Genomic DNA, 24,896 nt, shown 5'->3' with positions numbered 1-24,896 from the left:
CCATGAAGACTCAATCATCCAGGCCAAAGGGTCTACAGGTTGAATCATGGCAAGCTTTGTTAATCTGAGACATTTCATTGATCATCCAACCAACTTAATCAGTCAGAACAAAATTAGAGTCAGAGCATCATTAGAATGTATCAACTCTTGCCACACCAACTTCAGGGGTTTCTCAGGTGGTGCAATGGTTAGAATGAAGTACTGCAGACTACTTTTGCTAATGTCCGACTGCCAGCAGTTTGGCAGATTGAGTCCCACCCACTCAAGGGTGACTCAGCCTTCCATCCTTCCGAGGTCAGTAAAATGGAGATCTAGATTGTTGGGGCCAATATGCTTACACTGTAAAACCACTTAGAGAGGGTTGTAAAGCACTGTAAAGTGGTATATGTCTAAGTGCTATTGCTATCCAGGCCAAAGGTGTCTAAAGGTTGAATCAAGGCAACTGAATCAAACTTTGTTAATCTGAGACATTTACATTCCAACGACTCTTCACCTAACTAATTTTGCTCTTGCTGACAGAATTGCTTAGATGAGCACTGAAACATCTCAGATTACAAAATTTGGTCCAGTTGCCTTCATTCTAATCTCTGCATCTACAATATACTCTGTGAACTACTAGGGAGGGCTGTCTTTGCCCTCTTTCTCTCATCTGTAGTAGGCTGTATTGCCTCTTATTCATCTGGAATGCAACTCCTCCCTCCTGGGGATCCACCTCCTCAGAACATTCCATTATATTGTCCTTGCAATTAAAGTCAATCCCATCTTCATCATTTTGCTATATTGCTGCTGCCTCCTGGGGATAATTCATCCCTTTTTTCAAAAATGTGTTTGGCAGGGAAATTTGAATGTAAATTAAGATGTTTCTTTTTCTCAATGTTAGGTTTCTTTGAAAACTTAAAAATTACTGATTTCTTCTTCCAAAAATTTGCATACAGTATTGTTAGCTAGCATAATGTAAACAAATGAATTTTCCTAATTTTTACTTTAGCTATTTCTTCTTATTCAACTGATAAAATAGGAACTTTTGGTAAGTGTACTTCAGCTATTTTATTTTACTATTTTAATTAATATAACATGATATACCTGAATTCTTTATTCAGTTACTGCTTCTAGAGTAGACATCATTATCTAGATCAGGGGTGTCAAACTCGTGTCCCATGGGCCAGATGCGTCACGCACTGGCCACACCCACCCATTTTAGCGAAGGGCGGGAAGTTGCAATACATCATGTGACAACATGATGCCACAATTTTCATACCCTTATTCTCCTGTGTGCTACATGGGGAATTCAAGCACTGGTTAACTTTGTCCATTTGCCTAGAGACTGAGTTATGTAATTGTTGACCACGCCTCCTCTGACTGGGGTAGTTTTTTAACTCAATCCGGCCTAAAGAGACTTAAAAACCTTTTCTCTAGATATTAGACAAAATTAACTTCACACCTTTGTTTCTGGAGGTTTGGATTTCTGGATTCCATGTTTGAATGAATGTTTGTGGATTCAACAGGGCACAAGCCGCGTTATCTGTTCAATCCGGCGGGTAGCTATTACGCTGGGCTAGATTGTTTCCCTTGGGAGCTTCTGCGAGTTCCCTTCTGGCTATCGTGGCTGGGGGAATCTGCGCGTAGCAGGACTGCAGCCGCGCACAAGAATTTATCAACTAGGTAACAATCAAATAACAATCAAAATAGAAAGTCAGAGTTTTAAAATAATACTACCTATTTACTTTCACAAAAAAGTAGGCTATAACAAATCCATGCCCAGCTGCAAAACTGCAACACAAATTCTCATTGGGAGAGAAAAGGAAACTTGGTATATTAAACCTAAATTAGGCATCATATGTTTTTTAAAAAACACTTAAGTCTAATGTTGCCTTTACATAGCCTGACTAACTACTCATTGACCTCCCAAAAATATGTGGAGAAATGTATGAGGACAAATTAGGCACTATAAAGATCACTTGGAAGTGGGAGATACTTCCAACATAATCTACCAGATCTCCTGCATGGATTGCCTGTGACTATGTAGGACAGATAGGGAAGAAGCTAACTACCAAATTGCAAGAACACAAGCAGGCAGTCAGATGAGGAGACCCAAACTCAGTGACCTCACATTACAATAATCAATAATAAGCATGGCTCAGTCGGCGTGGCTTGGGGAGGTTTCATGTAACTGGGTGGGCGTGGCCAACATTTTTAATTTTTAAAGCATTTTTTACTACCTATTTGCCCAAAGTGGTAATAAAAAATGCTTTAAGAAGTGAAAAAAGGTTCAGCTGTGCCGTGTGATCATGAGAACTTTTTTTTTCACTTTTTAAAGCATTTTTTACTACCGGTTCAGGTGAATAGGTAGTAAAAAAATTCATTAAAAAGTGAAAATAAAGCTTCTCACGGTTGCACGGCACAACATATGGATCCTTTTTGTTCACTTTTTAAAGCATTTTTTTCTTGCCAATTCGCCTGAACCGGCAGGAAAAAAATGCTTTAAAAAGTGGAAAAAAAGCTTCCAACGATCAGGTGGCTTACAGCTGAGCCGCGCGATCCTCGAAATCTTTTTTTTAACTACCGGTTCGCAGAACCAACGACAATCGTCGCTACCTGTTCATGCGAACTGGTGCGAACCGATAACATTTCACCTTTACTCTGGTCCCAGTGACTGATTCAGATTGGATCCTGCAACATTATCCTGGGACATGTATATTTGCCTTAATTTGGGAAAGGCATATTTCAGGTCCCTGGCTTTAGGACGAGTGAAATATGATAAATTTGTAAGATAGTATATGAACTTTTTGAAAAGCTGGGGTTGGCACGTTGCTCTAAATCTAAAATGTGGGATGACAACAGGAGTTGTTTATATGCAGAAGTAAGTAATAAAGAAAGTACAGATTTTTTCAGAATGTTTATTGTACTGGATGCGAAGGTCAACTAAACTGACAGGTCTGAGATTGATATTGTTATCATCTCATTCTATTTCTTCATCCTATTGATGTAATTATTTTGCATTTCAGGTAAACAGGCTGTGTTTGAAAGTGGAGGTAAAATAATTTTGTTCTCTTTCATTTCTCTCTCTTATATACATACTTCCTTTCAGAGTTCTTTACCCTTATGCAAGTATGTTTAAAATGTCAACCCAACCCCAATTAAGCAATCACAGGAAATCTAAAGATCTTGTTAAATTCAAAATGAAAAGCCTGCAATAGATGCACTCCCCCCCCCCCATACACACACACATTGTGAACATCATAAGCATATTTCTGACTTCATGTTTTGTATTAAGACAGAGAGCCAATGAAAATAAAATTTTGGGGAATCTAGAAGTTAACAAAGCATTAGTTCAGCTTCTGACTGGCATATTCAACTTCCTTAATTTGTAGCCAATATGTGTCATGATTTCTGCTATGAAGTTGAACTTCCAGGAAATTGATAACTTCTAGTAATGTAATTATTTTTAAATGATACATTTTTTAACATCCCAATTTTCTACAAAATTCAATATAAATTAAGAAATCAGTGTACCTTTTGTGTTCACACCAATCCTAATGTCCGCAACTTTAAAAAAATATTTTTAAAAAGGAAAAAAGTTTACTAGTAATCAGTAGAAACATTTTGTATTAGCTAGAAATATTTTAAATGGATAATATTCGTAGTACTTCCCTGGGTAACTTGTATAAGTAGCTCCTAAAATTTAGAAGCTTCTATAGTATACCAGTGTGATTAAAATAAATTATTTTGTATTTTTCTCATTATTAGAACTGGAAAAGAAAATTCTTTTCCCCAATATGTGTCTTTTGCAGAGTTTGATTTAAAGTCTATAACTTCATTTGAAGCGGGAGATAAAGTATTCTAATAATAGGTTAGGCCTATCTGTTTTGTTTACTGTGGGCCTCATGGGATCATTCAGTGTATAGAATAATGAAATAGTCAAAAGAATGTATATCCATTTTCCGCTATGGATCTTCAGTTTCTCAATAGAGATGTTATCTGTTTGGGGGATGAGCAGAAATCAAAAAAGAGTCACAATGAATTGTATAATGTTGAAATTGTATAAAGTTGAATGAGGGTTCACCAGAATTAGCAGATACTTTGGATAATATTGTCATAGGTACTTTTAACAATACCCAATTTGGTGGGCTCAAAACACAAAAGGTCGAACAACACAGGTCCCTAGACAAAACACAATGCAATCCCTTGCATTCTCACATACTATTATTAACTCTTCTGCACAGTTACTACTACTCTACTATTGCTACTCAAACTACTACTCCTTGTGAGTACTGATAGAGGAAAACATTCTTTTTTAGGCTGCTTTATTTCTACACAAAAACATATACCTCCTTCTCTCTTCTCTCTCTCTGACATACCTTCAGCTGTTTCATACCATAGAAAAAGGAAAAAAGCATCACAGATGCAGGCAATTTTCTAAGAAGTCTGTAGTAATCAATAATAATAATCATCAATAATAATCAATAATAATCATCAATAATAATAATCAACCATCAATACGCACAGTTCAACTGTTCAGCAGTGACATCAAAATGAATTTTGGACTTGAAAAATGTGCTATATTATCCATGCAGCAGGAAAAATGGAAAAAATAGAAGGAATAGAACTGGATAATGGAAGTATAGTGAAAGCATTTGCAAAGGATGACGATTACAAATACCTAGGCATATTGAAGGCAGATAACATCTTAAATGGAAAAGTCAAAGAGTCAACGCAAAAGGAATCAGGATTCGCAAAATATTAAAATCAAAGCTGAATGCTAAAAACATAATTAAAGCCTTTAATATATGGGCAGTTCCAGTGATATACTACTCAGCTGGAATCATCAACTGGACTTTGGCTGAACTGGAAAACGTGGACTGGAAAATGTACAAACTTTTCAATAGGTATCACGCTTTACATCCATAAAGTGACAGGTTGTACCTGCCAAGAAATTTTTTTAAAAAATTAAGATGTATGTGAAAAGCCCTACTGAACTTAAATCAATTCTCAACACAGTTCAACTATTCAGCAGTGACATCAAAATGATCTTTGGACTTGAAAAAAGTGCTATATTATCCATGCAGTGAGGAAAAATGGAAAAAAATAGAAGGAATAGAACTAGGAAATGGAAGCCTAGTGAAAGCATTAGCAAAGGATGACAGTTTCAAACACCTAGGCATATTGGAAGCAGGTAACATCCTGAATGGAAAAGTCAAAGAGTCAACGCGAAAGGAATACATCAGGAGGGTCCACAAAATATTAAAATCAAAGCTGAATGCTGGAAACATAATTAATGCCATTAATACATGGGCAGTTCCAGTGATACAATACTCATCAACTGGACTTTGGAATAATCAACTGGACTTTGGCTAAACTGGAAAACCTGGACCGGAAAACCTGGAAACTCTTGAATATGTACTACGCTTTACATCCACGAAGTGACAGGTTGTACCTGCCAAGAAAAATAGGGGGCAGAGGACTATGAAGAAAAATGAAGTTTGAATGATTACGTGAACCAAAGTACAGAAAAATTGCTGCAGGCTGTGAATATGGAGAACAGTATAAAAACAACACAAACAAAGGCAGAATATAAGGAAAAACAGCTGGGTGACAGGTTGAATAGAAGGAAAACCAAAGCTTTGCAAGGACAGCACTTGAAAAACATTGAAGAAAAATGTCATGACAATTTGACATAGACATGGCTTAAGATGGGAACTGTTAGATCTGGGCAACAAGAGACAGACTGCGGACACGTAGTGACTTAACAGCTCTTTATTAGTAGTAGTAATGATCCAGCTTGCTCTGTGGTCGGAGGGTTCCCCTTTTATAGGGATCGGGTACGCCCCTCGACCAATCAGAACGATACCTGTTTCCCGCTGTAGCAGCGGACCAGAGGGGAGACTTACTACGATATATGCTAATATCTAACACCCCTCCCCTCCTAGATGGAACGTTGCGGTAGGTAACATAGTCTTTTAGGTATGTGGGTGTTTGTCTTGCTCGGGAGGAACGTCGTAGTTCGGGCTGGTTAGAAGTGGTTGCAGGATCGGGTGCTTTTCCTGTTTCACGTTCGGGAGGTTTTGTGCCTTCGTTGCTAAAGCGTTCTGGAGTCTGCTCGGTTTCGTTGTCTGGGGTTCGCTCTGCTTCGTGCGTGTTTTCTTGTTCCAAGCTTGGTTCGCAGGTGTCGTAGTTTTCTATGATGGGGCTCTCGCGTGGTTGACTTTCTGTAGGCAGGGAATTCTCGTCTTCGTTTCGAAGGTCTGAGTGTGCTAGGCGACCCCGAAGTTGATCGATGTGCCTTTTCCAGTTCCGCCCATCTTCTAGTTCCAGCAAATACGATCGTGGACCCGTGATGCCAATGACCTTTGCCGGCATCCACAATGTTCCCCCTGCATAGTTGTGGGCGTATACTGAATCCCCTATGCTGAAAGACCGAATTTTACTTGTGGAGTCTGGGGGAGCTGTGGCAGAGTAATTTGGGTGAAGACGGTCCAGGTGAGACCGTAGACGGCGGCCCATGAGTAGTTCAGCAGGACTCCTACCCGTCATTGCGCTTGGGGTAATATGCTGAATTAGGAGGTAATGGTCAATGCGTGTTTGCCAATCACCTGGACCCATCCTAGCGAGGGCCTCTTTTGCGAATCGCACCATTCTCTCCGCCTGTCCGTTTGATGCCGGATGGAATGGCGCGACGAGGGCATGCCGAATTCCCTGACCTGCTAAAAACGTTTTGAAATGCATGGCCGTGAATTGGGGCCCGTTATCGGAGACTAGGAGGTCGGGCAGGCCATGAGTGGCGAAAAGTCGCCGTAGAACCTTAATGACTGCCTCTGCCGTGGTTGAAGTCATTAGGACTACATCTAGCCATTTTGAGTATGCATCCACAACTATAAGGAAAGTCTGACCTTGGAATGGCCCTGCGAAGTCGATGTGTATTCGCGACCAGGGTGCTTTAGGTTTCTCCCATTCTGTGGCGGGCGCTTCCGGGGGTGCTGGTCTCGATTCCTGGCATGGGTCGCAAGTGGCCACCCACTCCTCTATTTCTTTGTCCATGTTTGGCCACCAAACGTAACTTCTTGCTAACGCCTTCATTCTAACAATCCCCGGATGACCCACATGTAAAGCCTCTAATACATTTCTACGTAAAACATACGGAATAACAACTCGATCCCCCCACAATAAACAACCTTGTAACACTGAGAGTTCGTCCCGTTTTGACCAAAACATTTTGAATTCCGGGCCCACGTTTCCTTTTGGCCACCCCCTCCAAACCCAAGTTTGAACTTGCTTTATTACATTGTCTTTAGAGGAGAATCTTGCAACGTCGTATGAAGAAACCGGTCCAGAGTCCAAACAGTCAATGAGCAATACCGGTACTTCTGGAGTGGGGTCTGGCAGAATGTCAGGTAATGGGCAACGGCTGAGTGCGTCTGCGTGTCCGAGAGTGGAGCCCGGTCGATGAATCAATTTGTATGAATACGCAGCCAGGAAAACAGTCCACCTGGTCATGCGTGGAGAAAGGGAGATCGGGGTGGGGCGGTTTCCCGCCAAAAGTCCCAACAACGGTTTGTGATCTGTAATTAGTTCAAAATCGCGGCCGTAGAGGTATTCGTGGAAACGCTTTACTCCAGCTACGGCAGCCAGCGCTTCCCGGTCCATTTGGCTGTAATTCCTTTCGGCCGATGAAAGAGTTCTGGAGTAGAAGGCGATGGGTGCTTCTTTTCCATTGGGCATCCTGTGGCTGAGGACTGCTCCAACTCCGAAGGGTGATGCGTCGCAGGTCAATACCAGCGGTAGGGTCTGGCTGTATTGGACAAGCAGTGAGTCAGTGGTGAGCAGGCGCTTTACCCCGGCGAAAGCTGCAGCTTCGGATCGTCCCCATTTCCATGGTGCGTTCCTCTGGAGTAGACGGTGTAGTGGCTCAGCAACGGTCGCCTTCTGCCTCAGAAAAACGCTGTAGAAATTAAGTAATCCGAGGAAGGCCTGCAACTCGGTCTGATTTCGTGGTGTGGGGGCGTCCTGGATCGCCTTAATTTTCTTTGAAGTGGGGTGTATCCCTGACCATCGATTCTATAACCCAGGAATTCTACGCTAGGCACGTTAATTTGGCATTTTTCTTTTTTAAGGCGGAGACCCTTTTCTCTGATTCTGGCCAAAACAGTTCTGACTCTTTTATTTAATTGTTCCTCGTTTGCAGCGGACACCAAGATGTCGTCAAAATAGGGGACGACTCCCGGTATCCCTTGCAAAAGTCGTTCCATGACGCTCTGGAACAATCCTGGGGCAATGCTCACGCCGAATTGTAGCCGGTTGCATTTGAATGCTCCTCTATGCGTCACTATAGTTTGGGCCTCCGCTGTGGCGCTATCAACTGGCAGTTGCTGGTAAGCTTGTGCCATGTCTAACTTAGCAAATACCTTTCCTGGCCCCAACGAGTGCAATAAGTGCTGTACTACAGGCACAGGATATGCGCTCTGTTGTAGCGCGACATTAATTGTGCATTTATAGTCCGCGCAGATGCGGACTGATCCATCTGGTTTGACTGGGGTCACGATGGGTGTTTCCCAACGCGCGTGATCCACCGGCTCAAGGATTCCTTGCTCCACTAGCTTATCTATTTCCTTATCTATTTTTGGGCGGAGTGCAAAAGGCACTCGCCTCGGTTTAAGTCGGATTGGCGCCACTTTGGGGTCTAAATTGAATGATATTGGTTTACCCACATACTTACCAAGACCGGGGCTGAACACGTCCTCGAACTCCTTAAAAATCTGATCAGCGCTGCTGTTTCTCACGGCGTTGATTCCGGTGACTTCTAACCCCAAGGCTTCAAACCAATCAAGCCCCAGAAGGTTCTGTAATGGCGCGCTGGCGATGGTCACGGGCAGCTGGGCTTCGATGTCCTTGAAACGGACGTGGAATGTGCCTTGGCCCACGATGGGGACTTGGTTCCCCTGGTAGTCTCGCAGTAGGACGTCTGGAGCGCGGAGTTGGCTCTTTCTGAGGCTAGGGATAGCCTGTTTCATGGATGCCCATGAAATAATTGTCAGGGTTGATCCTGTGTCAACTTCTAGCTCGCAGGGTGAGCCCTCCAAGAGGACTGTGACTCTCAGCCTTTTTGGTCGCTTAGGGCGGACCTGATGTATTGTGGTGAGATACGTTCGCAACTCCTCTCTCTGGGTCAACTCTATCTCATCGTCTTCATCCTGAAAATACTCTCGTTGAGCGTCTTGATAGAACGCTCTTTCAGCTCTTTGTGTGTAATCTCTCTGGGGATACGCTCGCTCAGCTCTTTGGGAATTTTCTCTCTGGGTATACACTTGTGGATTTCTCTCTGGGCGCCCTTTCTGATTCCGCCAAGCCCCTGGGTTGGGCTTCTGTTGGCGGTACATGGGTGGCTGCCATGAGGCAGGGACTCCGCTCCGGCACACTCGTGCGATGTGCCCAAGTTTGTTGCAGTGCGAACAAACAACGTTCCTGAACCTACAAGTAGACCTGGGGTGATTCCCTCCGCAACTTGCGCAGGGCGGCAAGCGGGATCCGGGTCTCCCCCCAGGCCTCATGTGACTGCTCCGCATCATGTGACTGTCCTCGAACTCGGGATTCTCGTAGTCGGGGCTTGTGTCCTCGTAGTGTACTCTGGTTTGCCTCGGTGCTGGCTGGATTACGTTGGCCCCTCGTTGTATGGTCACCGATGATTTCTCTGCTGACTCTGACGCTCTTGCTTCGTTCAGCGCTATCTGTAGGGTTAAATTCGGGTTTGCCAACAGCTTCTTTTGTAGAGAAATGTCTCTTAACCCACAGATGAGCTGTGCTAAGATGTGCTCGTCCAGATCCCTGAACTCGCAGTGAGTTGCTGCTTTTCGTAGGGCTGCAACATATTGATTGATGGATTCTCCCGCCTTCTGGTTCCTCGTGTTGAATTCCTTGCGGCAGACATGGCGGGAAGGTTTTGGCGCGTAATGTGTTTGCAGGGCCTGTTGCAACGCCGTCCACGATACTGCCTGTATTGGAGTAGGCGCGGTGAGGTCTCTGGCCGTATTGAAGACTTCCTTTCCACAGTAGCCGAGGAAGATGTTTTTCTTCCTCGCGTCGGTGATCCCCGTGTATTCGTTCGCTTCGAGGAAACACTCGAAACGAATCATGAAGGCTTCCCATTCGTCGTTTGCTGGGTCGAAAGGAGCGGGGGGAGCATGCATCGCCATCTTCTCTGTTTGAATTTGCCGCGCTGCGGTGATCTGAGATGGCTGCCGGAATTTCTGCCGAATTCCTGGGCTGGATCAAATCCGGAGATTCTGGAGGTAGCGTTCTTCGTCCTATCTGCCCCTCGATCCCATCCTCGTCGCCAATGTTAGATCTGGGCAACGAGAGACAGACTGCGGACACGTAGTGACTTAACAGCTCTTTATTAGTAGTAGTAATGATCCAGCTTGCTCTGTGGTCGGAGGGTTCCCCTTTTATAGGGATCGGGTACGCCCCTCGACCAATCAGAACGATACCTGTTTCCCGCTGTAGCAGCGGACCAGAGGGGAGACTTACTACGATATATGCTAATATCTAACAGGAACCATCAAGAAAGAAACTGAATTAATACTGGCTGTTCAAGAACTACAAACTAATGCCATGAATGCAAAGATACAAAAATCCATTGATAATCCAAACTGCCGACTTTGCAACAACAAAGTTGAAACTGTTTCACATTTAATATGTGAATCAGAGGTGGGTTCTTCCCGGTATGGTATGCCAGAAGATGTAGTGAAAATCTGGTGTACCAGACAGGATCGGTAGGTATGGCGGCCTGGCCACGCCCCCGTACCGTCGAAAGAAAGAAATAGCCGAGGAAGGAAGAGGAGCGGAGGCTTCGGCTGTTGGAAGAAGAGCCCGCGCTTCATTCTCTTGGACAGCTGCCTTGCTTACCATGGGCAGAAATCAGGGGGAGAGGGAGGAGAAAGCCGAGCTTCTGCTAGGGACGGCCTTCTCCTCCCTCTCTCCCCATGATTTTTTAAATCACTCTCTCGCAGAGGAAGAAGGCAAGGATGCTGGCCGGTGCTCGCTTCCCTTACCACTTGCCACCGCCACCCCTGTGGCCTGCTGGCTGCAGCTCCGCCTACCCTGTTTAGCTGGGTGGCTGGCCAGGAAAGTGACGAGCGGGTGAGCGCCAGCCAGTATCCCACTCTCCTTCCTCTGCGAGTGCGGCCAGGAAAAATCAGGGGAAGAGAGAGGGAGGAGAAAGCCAAGCTTCTGCTAGGGACGGCCTTCTCCTCCCTCTTTCCCCCTAATTTCTCTCTGTCTGCACTCGCGAAGGAAGGAGGCAGGGATGCCGGCTGGCGCTTGCTTCCCTTACTGCACGTCACTGCCACCACTGTTGCCCACCGGCTGCAGCCCTGCCTGCCCTGCTTAGCTGGGTGGCTGGCCGGGAAAGCAGTGAGGGGAGTGAGCACCGGCCAGCATCCCTGCCTCCTTCCTATGAAAGCTGCTGCAGCAGGGAAACAGAGGCTTCTTTGCCAGCCTCCCAGCTGATCCAGCCCCCCTTACACACGGACCTCATGCTGCGGCAAGCGGGATGTGTGTGTGTGTGACGTGCGTGCCTTCCATGGCATGCCCAACACTCACCTGCCGAGCGGCAGAGAAATCAGACTTCGGCAAAAAGAAAAAAAGCCATTTGAAATTAGCCCTCTCTGCTGCTCTGCTTAAAAAGCTGGGAACTGCAGCCAGGAGGTAACAGGACAGTTAACACCCAGAGCGGGAAGAGGCTGAATTGGGGACTCTGTGAGTGGGTTTGTAGGACATGGATGGCCGTGATCATAGGATTTGTTGGGCATCGGTTTTAGTTCATAGAATATATCTACGAATATAACTGGAAGGGGTGTGAGAGAGGGGGGGGGATGTGAATGCAGCAAAATTGCACAAATTGATTACAAAGCTAGACACAACCAAGTTACCAAATTAATCCACTGGTCATTATGTAAACAATATGACTTACCTGTATCCAAAAAGTCATGGGAGCACAAAGTTGAAAAAGTTACTGAAAATGACAAAGTAAAAATTTTGTGGGACTTTCGAATATAGACGGATCGTCATTTGGAACACAACACGCCAGATATCACAGGGCAGGCGGGACCTGGGCTGCAGCCGGCAGGGAGGGGACAGTAATGCTCAGTCCCGCAAGGGTGGTGGTGGCAAGTGGTAAGGGAAGCAAGTGCCAGCTAGCATCCCTGTGTCTTTCCTCCGAGAGCCAGGGCAGTAGGGAAACCTAGGCTTCTTCCCAGTCCCATCCAGCCACCCTTACACACACACACACACACACATACACACACCACCTGCCACGGCACGAGGAAAGGAAGAAAAATCAGGGAAAGAGGGAGGCCATCTCTAGAAGCTCAGCCTCTCCCCATGATTTCTCCTCCTTTCCTCACGCCATGGCAAGCACGGTGTGTGTTTGTGCATGTGTAAGGGGGGTTAGATGGGACAGATAAGCTGGGAGGCTGGCAAAGAAGCCTTGGTTTCCCCGCTGCCATGGCTGTCGAACAAAGGAGGCAGGGATGCTGGCCAGCATTCGCTTCCCTTACCACTTGCCTTTTCTTCCTCCCCTTTGGATCAAACTGCAGCAGGTAGAGTGAAATGGGGTGAGTTCTTGCATAGGGGATCCAGGATGTCTGCTTGCCTTCCTGCACCATTGCCGCCGCAGCCCCTCTCAGCCCCAGAACAGCTTCTGTGTTTCCACCAAGGGCCGGCCGACCACCCACTGGCCAGGCTGGACTGGACACCAACCTCAGAAGGTAAGTGGGCATGGGGGACTGCCAATGCCATGTGGAAGGCAAGGAAGCATGGCGGAGCCACAGGGAAAGAGGCAGCTAGCTAAGCTGCGACTCGTAAGTTTACCTGGCAGACAGATCAGGGATGCAGCACTTCAGACAGGCAAGCTGCAGAACAGAGATTGGGTGGGGTGGGGTGAGCGAGCAGTGACCAGGGAACCGGTATGGGGGTGTGGCCAGGCCGCCATTGCTACTGGTTCGGAAAGCGGTATGCCAGATTTTTACTACCTCTTCTGGTGTACCAGACCGGACCGGTAGGAACCCACTTCTCTAGGATGCTGGCAGCAACTCGTATCAACCATTAGTACCAGTCAATGGTATTTATGATGCATTTTTGAATGTTCAGTTGAATGAATAATGAATAAAGTATATTACAACAACAACAACAACAACAACAACAACACATCAAGAAATTCCTGAAGTAACACCAGTGGAACTTAAAAAACTCCGCAGCTCAGAACATCATGTATTTTAAGAAGATACTTGGCTGATACCTAGGATGCCATATCAACCATTAGCACATCAATGGTATTTGTTGCCCATTTTTAAATGTTCAGTTGACTGAGTTTCATGTTTAATGAATAAAAGATATAACAACAACAACAATAACAACACTCATTCAGAGACCAAATTGTAAAAAATATAGAACTTAAAGGGCCCTGCAATGATATTATATGCTGGCAATATTTATTACAGTGCACAGTTAAAATAATAACCAAATTTTTATTTTTTAGATTTTTTTATCTTGCCTTTTTCATATACAATTTAAGACAATGAATATATCAATTCTCCCTTTCCCTCCTATTTTACCCACATTTTTTCTTCTGGGCAGGATAAGAACAGCAAACATTGATTTTAATACTTCTGTCTCTGTTTGGAAAGACAATAGGAAAAACCTTAGAAAGGAAGTTGAGGAAGAATATTTGCCATTTTCTTTAATGTCTTCAAACCTGCGTGGAAAATTTCTAACTAGTTTTGTGGTTCTAATGAAGAAAAGTGACCTTTTGAGAGAACTGGAGCTCCAGGTAAAGAATTTTCTGTTGTTAATACTGTGGTTCATTTCCTTTGCTTCTCATAGTTCTACATAACTGTAGCAGCTGTATATGATCTATACAAGAGTATATTGTTATATAATTGCTGACCTCTTCAAAGATTTCTCACTGAAGAAGTCAATAGCTGAACTTCCAAAGAGTATAGTGACTAGAGAAGACATGCTTTCAAGGTCCCATGAGATGTCAGTATTTAGGGAAGGGGACTTGGATCTCCTTCTGGGATGGACAAATAACACCTGGTGAAAAAGTCCTTGGTGTAATCTGGTCCTGAGCCAAGTTGGCCTTTAAAAGTAACAACTAGCACCTTGAATTGTTCCCAGGAATAATTAAGTGTTACTGAAGCTCATGCAGTAGTGGTGTAAGTTCGGTGAATCATACCCAGAACTGTGTGTGGCATTGCATTCTGAACCAGTTCTATTTCTAGATGGCCTTCAAGGGCACCCCTATGTGGAATGCAATGCAGTAATGCAATTTGGAGGTGATTAAGACATAAGTAAAAATGCAAGTAGAAAAATAGAGATCAGTTTGGTGGGAAGGTAACAGTGCTTCGGCTTTGAGTCATGCCGGCCACATGACCATGGAGATGTCTTCGGAAAGCACTGGCTCTTCAGCTTAGAAATGGAGATGAGTACTGCCCCTACAGTCAGAAAACGGCTAGCATGCATGTGGGGGGAAACCTTTACCTTTAAGGCATAAGTTACCAAGGCCTCCCAGTCCAGATTTGGCTCACAAGATGAATTTTTCCAAAGGCCCTATGGTGGGCAGAAAAAATAATTGTGAGGAACAGGAAGAAGAGCCACAACTAGGACAACCATTAGATCAAAGATATCTGAGTCTAGCGCACAACTGTAACCTGAGTAAGCATTTCAGACAAGAGTTATGAGGTCTCATGAAGATAAAAGGAGGGGAAGCACACTGATACTTGCAAGATTAATGTCAATTCTTCAAGGTAGACTAGAAAATCAAAGTCATGGATTATAGTATTATTTCTGTTACTATAACTTTATAATAAGTAGCATTAGTATGCATGACTTTCCTAGTCTGGTTACCTTCATTTTTTGGATTATTGGGTTCTGAGACCTAAACAACTGCCAGGTTTTTCAACTCTCAGATATCAGCTATACACATTACTGTTTCTCTCAAAAGAGCATTTGGAGGAAGCTCAAGAGCATCTGGCAGGCAGGAAGGAGGAAGTTACACTATTGTAACTGCTGCCAGTTGTCAATTACCAAAAATCACAATATCCTTTTGGCCTAACACTAGAAAAGATTTTGAAAATAATGGCTTATGTTTCCTCTGTCACAAATGTAAAAAAGCATTTTTCCCTATGATTCTTAAGCTTTGTTTTATACTTTAAAGATTCGTTTAAATTCCTAGTGGACAGTAGTATTCAGATTCAATTCTCACATTACACTAACCCATCCATATACATGTGTACCACCAAATCTATCTGTAAAATATTATTTTCCTGTCTATTTCTCCAACTCGAACTTCTAGCTGGAGCAGGTTCTTGAGGACCCTGAACAATCCAGATGGCTAAATATGGTTAAACCAGAGTTTAAGAATCTAATGGACAACTTGCAAGATGTCAAAGGAACAATTGTTACTGAATTTGCTGAGGCTACCCTCTATTTTCTTCAGGCTCTTGATGGTAAAAATAGTCTCTTTCAAATTACAATGGACATTAATAGTTCTCTAACTTTAGCCTAAGAGCTTAAAATTGGAGGACAAATACATCTTTATAAAATTTCTCCTTACCCTTTCTGAAGAAGATGTTAAGAAGTTAAGAAATATAAAATATAATTAAACAAAAAAAAATTAAGGTGTTTTTGTACAAATACCTATCTGTTGTTTAAGTGACTACAAATAAGACTTATTAATTGATCAGAAATGAGATAATCAATTACTTATTTAGCTATAATTCCCTGGCCAATACATTAGTCAACTTTGCACTGAGGCTGAGAAGCTACTAGTATTATTTTCAACCAAAACAGAAGAAAGATCTTTAAAACAATTGCACCATGACCCAATCAGAGCTAGAGCCACCATGCAAGAGTGGGGGGTGGGGGTGGGAGATTTCCAATATCATTGACCTTGTTTTAAATAAATCCTACACATAATAGGGTGTTATGTTCCAAGCAGATTTAATATCTTCATCTGGAAATGCATAGTTATGCCAAAATCTGCTGAAGTCTATTGAAGCAACAAGGGGATCATTGTTTAGTGATCCTAATTGCAATTTCAATTCACTAATTAAGTGAAGCAGTTGTCAGTGAGAATCTCTACCATGCTTATAATCTTACTTCAGCTTCCCTTTGCTTTATAGACATATTGTAAATGTGAGGATTAGTCAAAAAGTTACTTTTTTATCACCATTGTAATTGAGAATGGTTGCTAAATGAGGCAAGTGTTAAACAAAGACTGACTATACATTTCCATAGGTAATGGGTAATATTTATTATAAATGTTATTGTAAATGTTATATCTAGGATTAAATTGAACAACAAAAAATTCAGAGGATATCAGGGAATGCAACTTTAGACATGGGTGGAGTCTACCAATAGTGCTAATTCATAATGGCTTTACATACTGTATGAACACAGCTATGGCTTATTTAATAAGTCATGATTTAAATAAACCATGGTTAAGAGCCAATAAACTTCGCTGATAAGTTGATCAAAATTTATTAAATGGTTTTTCACTTTGTGAATTCACAATAGCTGAATTCACACACAATAGTAAGATAGAAACATAGGAGTCTGTCTTAAAATGAAACTGATGTAACTGACCACTGAAAGGTAAATTGCAAAGAATCATAACTGCTGTGTGATTTAGTATAGTTAATCAAGTTTCATTTATTTATGCTGGTTACGCATTTTAGTTTAGAATTTGTTGTAGAGAATGTAAGGGTTATTAATTTCAAATTAATCTAAATTATCTCTTCCAATTGAGAATAAACAATTACTGTATTTTTCGCACTGTATTCCCCCCCCCCCCCCAAAAAAGTGGATGGAAATGTCTGTGCATCATAGAGCGAATATTGCAGTGGAAGGAAGGGGGGCTGTTGCAACAGCAACTACAGCCACCAGTCACTGCTGCCGCTGTTCGCTGTGGGGGAATGCTGGAGTCTTTACTGCTGAGCAGCTGACTGGTAGTTTGGATCGGCCTCCTGGAATCCTTAGCTGTTCTAGGCAGCACGGATTGTCACAACTGATCGCTGGCACCATTCACTGCCGCCGAATAGCGATGGCAGTGATTGGCAGCAAATGGCAGCAGTGATCAGCGGCAGCGAACAGCAATTCCCACCATCTAGAACAGCTGATATTCCAGGCAGCCGATCCACCCATCAATCAGCAGCTCAGCAGTGAAGGCTCCAGTGTTCCCCGGTGGCAGTAGCAGCTCAGCTCAGTTGACCGCTAGTGGGCGCAACAGAGCAGAGCCCTGACAAGCCACGTGCTGGGGCTGCAATAACATGCTGACCTTGTTGTTTGCTGCAAGTACACTAGCCAGATGAATAGCGAGGATGCTGGGAGGCAGATTTTTTTTTCTTATTTTCCTCCTCTAACCTAATGTGCTTATGGTCCGGTGCATCTTACAGTGCAAAAAATATGGTACTGCTACTGAAATTTTGGGCAGTTATTTTTGATGTAACATTTCCTAGAACAGATCTATTTTCTCAATTTGTTTTCTATAAAATCCAGAACTGACAGAGGTCCAGATAATGCTATTGGTAGAATCTATGGAAAAAAAGATTGTATCCCAGCAACTGAACCTGGTAAGAGAACTTCTAAAGCAAAAATAATTTGCTTTAGTTAATATTCATTCTTCTCTGAGGCATTAAGATATTACACATGAGTTTCCTCTAACTCACGGGTATCAAACTCAATTGCATCACATGACATCATGTGATGTATCATGATGTAATTTGTCTTTGCGGTACCTGGGTGAGCATAGTGTGGGCATGATGCATTCAACCCATGAGCCACCAGTTTGACATCCCTGCTCTAACTGACCTAAGAGGCTATATGTACAAGGCTATGTCTTCTGCTTATTTATTGTAGACAAACAGCAATGCTAAAGGAACTTTGGGTTCCTATTGTATTTCTATGCTAATAAAACATTGAGGCATACAGAACAGGTTGTCCTCAGTTTATGGCTGCAATTGGTACCAGAATTTCTGTTAGTATGTAGGGCAGTTACCATGTGAGTCACACTCAATATTATGACCACTTTTAATGATCAATTTTGTGATTCAATTTTATGACCAATTTTATCATCACTTTTGCCATGGATGTTCAGTAAATCACTGCAGAAGTTAAGTGAATCCAGCTTCCCCCATTGACTTAGCTTCTTGGAAGCCAGTAGGGGAAATGGCAAATGATCACATGACTCCAGACACTGCAAACATTGTTAAATACATGCCAGGTGCCAAGCACCTGATCTATGATCATATGTGGAGCAATGCTGCAATGTTGTAAGTATAAGGACCAATCCTAAGTACTGTTGTAACCTTAAAGGATTGCTAAACCAAGGGTTGTAAATAGACTACCTGTATATACTTTGGCTACAACTGATTTAATTTATTGGTATGCAAACTGTTTCAAATCCAAACATTTTGAGATTGAAATAGATCTTTTTACTGTTACCATACTGGTGTTTCATGCTTAGAATATTTTCAGGATCCTCAAAGCAGAATTGCATTGCTTCCAATAAGACTGGGGCAATTACAAGGTTATAGCATTGCAAATTTGAAACTTACCACGAATATAATGCCATATACACGCTATATTTTATTTTGGCCTCAGTTGATTTTCAACATGTATATGTTACTGATCAAGTACTGCAAATTCTATTTTATTTGTTTCTTGTTTCCAAAGGTTGGAGGAATCCTAGATGAATATTTCTGGAATGAAAAACAGAATTTTGTTGTAGAAGTCCAGGAGTTACCTGAAGAGGAATGGAATATAACTGGAGCATTAGTTGAAGAAATAAGTGGAATATCCATTCAACGAAGTGAATGCACTGTTACTGGATCTGTACACCCTGATGCTTCTTCAGCCCTCCCTGCACTATATGTGGCTCTATTTGGAATTGATCTTCTATCTAAGAAAAGTTTTTAAGCTATTCTTCTAAATCAGAGTATGTTTGCAGATAGAAAAGAATAATGCACAAATGCAGCAGTCTAATATATTCAAAATGAAAGTTGTAATCTAACAGCCTTATTTGAAAGGAAGCTTGCCTGAGAATATCAATTTGTATTATTTACTAGGTATTTAGTTCTTGCATTCAATTTTCCATAACTGCATTCATGCAAAACTCTAAATCATTTGTAGCAGTGACAAGGTCCCTTCCAACTCTGTTATTCTGTTGTATTCTAAATGTAAAAGATCTGTCTACCGATCGTAAACGAGAGAGAGAAAGAGAGGGAGGGAGGGACTATTTATATACTGTATATGATTCTTACATGATTAATCATGTGGCCAGAATTATTTTGGAGCTAAGGCAGAAGTGAAAAGGTGGGGGAGAAGGAATCCAAGTGGGCACTGTATCCTGTCAGGAGAAGGACTGTTGAGAAAACATGACCCAACTTGCCCATTTGAGTTTACTTGGGTTAACTCTATGGAAGAGTTTTCTAGTTTCCATGTGCTCCTGAGCCTAGTGCAATTCAAAGTTATGATACTATTGATTTTTTTCTTATTTTTTTATGGGGGAAGTGCTTGAGAAAGTTATTATGTACTATTACATAAACCAGAAAAATCAAACCAGATACAGTATATCAGGATTATCAAACTAATTCTAAAACTGGCTAGATAATTTTAGATGTGAAATTTAGTAGAAAATGACATAGCAGAAAGAGGAAATTAAAGATTAAATGCTGATTGAAAACTTTGTCAACAGCAGATAGAATTTTGGAATACAAAACAAAAAAAAATCAAATTAACAGCTTTTTGTCTTTTCTAGCAACTCTTGATGTGTAGGGCATGAATGGAAATGGTAGATATGGGACCTGCTTCAAAATCTTCCACACACTTAACTATCAAAATACAAAGAGCAAGAGTAGTTCTTAAAGACACACACAAGGCAATTTGAAGGTGCTCAGGATTTAACTGGATCCAAAAATGATAGATAGTTTTGAAAATAATGCAAGTTATTGTTGAGCAAAAAAATCCAGGTGCCACCTGTATCACGCACCCCTCTTTTAACCAACCAACTGCACTCTCAAGAATTAGGCTTCCCCTGACTCAATAAGAACTGGCAGACAATCAAAATCAATTCTAACTATATTAAAACCAGTGACGTGCAGTCAGGGGAGGCACAGCCTCATCACTGTCATCATGAAAAGAAAAAAAATGTAAAAGGAAAAAGGCAAGAGCTGAGGTCAGGCTGAGCTAGTTGCTGCCTCACCGTGGATGACTCTGCTTAATTGTTTAAAAAAGCCTCTAAAAAAGTGCCCTCTAGTATGAGGCAGGAGAACTGCATGCCTCCTCTAGTCTGACTTTAGTTTTATGATCACTCAAGCAGAGCTAAGCAAGGGTTAAAAGCCTAAAAATTCCCGATGTAGATGAGGCACGCAGTTCTCCTGCCTCATAGTAGAGGGTGCTCATTTGGGCAGGGCTTCTTCAGAGAACCCGAGGCAAGAGCAGAGTTGAAATCCTCTCTGAAACAGCTGGAAAAGGTATGTGTGGGTCAGAGGGAGGGGGAGGAATTCCAACTTCATCCTCCTGGTGCAGGGCTTTGGGCAAAGGCTGGAGGGAAGGACCCTGGCTTGTGCTCTCCCTCCCCAAGTGTAGTTTGATTGCAGGCAGAGCCACGTTGCCTTTTCAAACCTGTAATCAGTGAAGCTGGGCTGGATCCTTCCGGGGCTGGGGGAAAGTGTGTGCTCCAGTATAGCTCTTTGACTGGCTTCCTGCCTCCTCCTGTGGTCTCCTCGCTGGTGCTCTACCTCCAATCCAACTTTGTGTGTGTGTGTGTTTGAGAGAGAGTAAGTGAGAGAGAGGGAAGGGGGTAGGAGAGATGGTCTAATCCAACGTGTGTGTGTGTGTGTGTGTTTGAGAGAGGGGGGAGGGAGGGAGAAAGGAGGGGAAGGGGAAGAAAAAGAAAGAAGGAAACTTCTTTTGCAAAGGAGAAAAACAAATGCTGTCGCTTTAAATCGGAACTGAGCATGCCTGGCTGTGAAATTCTAGGAGTTGAAGTCCACAAGTCTAAAAAAAATTGAAACCCAGTACTGTGTCAGTGCCTCACCAGCCATAAACCTCACCACACGTCACTGATTTGCAGTTTGGTTTAGTGGATTGTTCAAATTTAGATTAGGGCCAGTCAGAAACAATTACAGTGAGTAAAATGATCACTAAATATAAGGTTAAAAAGAAAAACTAATTTAAAATTAAATGTCCTTAAATATATTATTAAATCTAAACCATAAACATATTGTCCCATCTTTTCATTTTAGAATATAAGACATTTCAGAAATGGATAAAGAATTGCATTTTAAATCTAGTTCTTATACATTGGTGTAATTTGTTTTATGTTACTTCTATCACAATCTATCTTCCAAGAACCTTCTCCTCAACTTATGTTTGGAAGAGAGGACTTGCACAACTGTTACTGGCAAATATAAAAGAACTATAATAAAAATAAAATAAACTGTAAAACTCCTATAGTATGGCTACAGAAATCATTTCTCCCCATATTTAAATATTCCTTCAGACCCAGATCAATATCACAGCCACTAACTAAAATTACTTTTTTAAAAAAATAATGTTAAATTTTTGTGGCTTTAAATAGTCACAAGAAAAACATTTTTCACTCTAACATTTGTCAATAGGTCATGGAAGCATAGCTATCAAGTAGCTATATTTTTATAAAAAAGCAATTCCATGGGGGGCTGCATAACCAGAGAGCTTGGAGCAGGAAATTGAAGACCTTCCAGTTTCAACCCTGCTTTCACTGTTTCTTTCCCCTTTTGTTTCATAGTCCTGTTATATTTAATATACTGTAAAAGAGAAACAAAATTTCATTTTAAAGCTATCAAATTATTTCAGACAGGCTCTGAAATAAAGGGAGCAGGAGACAGAACCTACAGAGATTCTGTAGTACCATCCTACTGCTCCCTCGACACAGCACTTCTAACATAAAGGGAGACTGGCCAGTCACAAGTTGGAGTGTGCAGAGAAGCGTAATAAGAGTGGTATGAACGAACACGCACAAACCAGCATACAGGGACACTGAATAGTATAAAATATAGTAGTTTACTATGTGGAAATATAGAGGTATTCAGAGTCCAGTTAACAATCCAAGTCATACACGGTTCAGTCATTCAGTTATCAAATAGTCAGTCTAGCACACAAAACAGCTAACAGTAGCAAACCACAATACCTCACAATACACAGATCAGCGTTTAAAAAACAGAGAGCTAACAGTCATTCTGGCTCCCTCTTATGGCTGCTTGAGGTAACAAACCAATTACATCTCTCTAGCATTTAAAGTAACAGATATATTTGTTACAATCATAGCTTATATGCATTGCCAAGCCAAGCCTAGGGTTACATCCCTAACACACTGCATTGTCTGGATTTGAAAAAGAAGAAAATAATAATAAAACAGCTTTCCTATATAATCTTTCAGTGCAACAACGGACCAGTCATGTACTACCTATACTGTGATTTGAGTTTCTTGTTTGGTCCACAAGTTGAATGAAGCTTAGGGTAATTTATTTAACCAAGGATTACTGAATAAACTCAATTGCTTGAATTGTATTTTGGCTTATTATGATGCAAGAATAAGCTTATATATTACAATCTGCATATAAAATTGAATTATGCATGCAGCTTCCTGCCAGAAGTTAAATATAAAATCATAAATCTTATCAAATTCCTACAGAATTAGCTTAACAATCAGCACTAATTTGCAGACAAAAGAAAACAATGTCCAAATCTATGTTCCTTTTCAGGTGTATGTCCGCATATGTATGCAGATGCTTACTATTCATCACCTCACCCATTGAAAAGTCTTCACAAAAAAAATACGTTACTCAAAATAGTAATAATAAATTTAAGCTCCATAAAACTACAGGCTCACAATTCACAAAGAGTCCTGCACAAGCTCAGTTTCAGGTTCACTGCAGCATCCAGTTGATGGAAGACCTTTCCCCTAAGATAGCTAGCAAGCAGTCCTTTCCAAGCTGATCAGCTCCAGAACAGGCTGAGTGAGGGACATAGCAAGATGTGCACAAGAGTGCTTCCCTCCTCATGCTATCAAAGTTGGATTCATTTTCCTCCTGCCCCCTCCCCCAAAAGTTTACAGCAATTAGTATCTGATATGCTTTCAGCAGCAGAACATCCATTAACATCATAAAACATTTCAGTTTTAAATTAAATAATAAAATTTAAATAAGTTCAGAATACATCTAGAGAAGAAGGGGGGAGAGGAATGAAAGTGAGGAAGCTATTTGAATGATTTTCAATTTTTTTCTTCCATTTTAATATTTTTTATTTCCAATATCAAATTCTAAAAAAGTTTAAATGCTTACAGAATACTATTTACAATTATTAATTATCAGTGCCTAGAAAATGTAAATTATAATCTGCAAGCATATGTGTTCAGTTCCAGTTTGATGTAGAGGTTAAGAGACCAAGCTAGAAATCAGGAGACTGAATTTTAGTCTCAATTTAGGCATGAAATGAGCTGGTGACTTTAGGGCAGTCACTTTCTCTGAACCCTAAGAAGAAGGCACAATCAGCAGGTTATTCAGGTCAGAAAGTGAGGGAGTAACAACACAGGTCAGGAGAACAACTGGGTGAATGGCACAGACCAGGAACCCTGCATGGGGGTACCTTCCTTCTTTCCTCTTCCAGCAGGTAGGTGAGTGACGATTGTAGGGTGGGATAGAGATCAATGGATTGTAGGCTAGCTGGAAAACGCTGAAATGAACATTGTGCAACTTCAGCAGCAGCCAGTACCACTGAAACAGCTACAACTTTCATACCCCCAAGAATCATAAATCCCAGATTTTTGACACTTTCCCATTTGAGACATCTTGGTTCAAAAACTGTTGCATTGTTTCACCCAGTTTCATAGCAACAAGATGAGGGGAAAACTAATACATAAGAATTAAGGAATATGCACACCCCCAAAATTTATGGTATTATCATTTTTATTAACTTTTTAGTATAAATAATAGTTATAGTTTTGGTCAAGTATCAATCTGATTAATTTTAAGTATAATCCGTGGATATTTTTCTGAGTTATTTTATTTCCAATAAAAATGTTTTAAAATATTGACAAATTGGTTTTGCAGAGACTACAGGTCACAAAGAAAAAAAATACAGTATGCAGGATTGAAGAAGTTGTTAATGGGCTATATCTCAAACATTACAACAAATCTTTGGCATAAAATTCTTTGCTTTTTGGGAACAAGTGAATCTATAAATTCCTTAATTTACTAAATTTATTTTAAGAATTCTAGAATTATATATTTAAAACCAGCTAGTGTAGTCATAACAATTCAAAAAAGTAGTGCAAGATCAGCAGATGTGTAGAAACTCGGTCCATAGAATTACTAAAACTCAAACAAGATTAAATGAAGAATAGCATAATCATTTAATGAAAATAAGGACAACGGGTGACATGATAGCAATGTTTGGATATGTCAGGGGCTGCCACAAAGAAGAGTCAAGCTATTCTCCAAAGCACCTGAAGGCAGGATACAAAACAATGGATGGAAACTAATTGACAGAAGTAACCTAGAACTAAGGAGAAATTTCCTGACAGAACAATTAATCAGTAGAGAACTTGCCTCCAGAAATTGTGAATGCTCCAACACTGTAAATTTTTAAGAAGAGATTGGATAACCATTTGTCTGAAATGGTGTAGGGTTTCTTGAGCTGGGGGTTTCCTGAGCAAGGGGTTGGACTAGAAGACCTCCAAGATCCCTTCTAACTCTGTTATTCTGAAGAACTATACAAGAAAGATTTTAATCACTGTAGTCATTTCTTCATGAATCAATGAATAAAGCTTCAATCACTTAGCTTAAAATGCTCCTCCCTGCAAT

At 41.5% G+C, this 24,896-nt stretch overlaps 1 protein-coding gene across 4 annotated transcripts in view; it reads left to right on the top strand.

Annotated features, from left to right (window-relative positions):
- GSDMA (gasdermin A) overlaps positions 1-20,287 on the top strand; it is a 44,189-nt gene extending 23,902 nt beyond the window's left edge. For 2 of the 4 annotated variants that reach the window (XM_081971183.1, XM_081971186.1), the window contains 5 exons: positions 12,588-12,758; positions 13,677-13,819; positions 15,344-15,497; positions 17,548-17,621; positions 18,724-20,287. In XM_081971183.1, the coding sequence (XP_081827309.1) occupies positions 12,588-12,758; positions 13,677-13,819; positions 15,344-15,497; positions 17,548-17,621; positions 18,724-18,966 (785 nt within the window). In that variant the 3' untranslated portion in view covers positions 18,967-20,287. Of the gene's footprint in view, positions 1-3,005; positions 3,033-12,587; positions 12,759-13,676; positions 13,820-15,343; positions 15,498-17,547; positions 17,622-18,723 lie in introns of all 4 variants that reach the window. The other 2 variants (XM_081971184.1, XM_081971185.1) reach the window with 2 other exon arrangements.
- Positions 20,288-24,896: the final 4,609 nt, after the last annotated feature.

The sequence above is a fragment of the Natrix helvetica genome (assembly GCF_964273705.1).
Source record: "Natrix helvetica genome assembly, chromosome: Z".
Taxonomy (NCBI): Eukaryota; Metazoa; Chordata; class Lepidosauria; order Squamata; family Natricidae; genus Natrix; species Natrix helvetica.
This window is presented reverse-complemented; position numbering and strand designations above follow the sequence as displayed.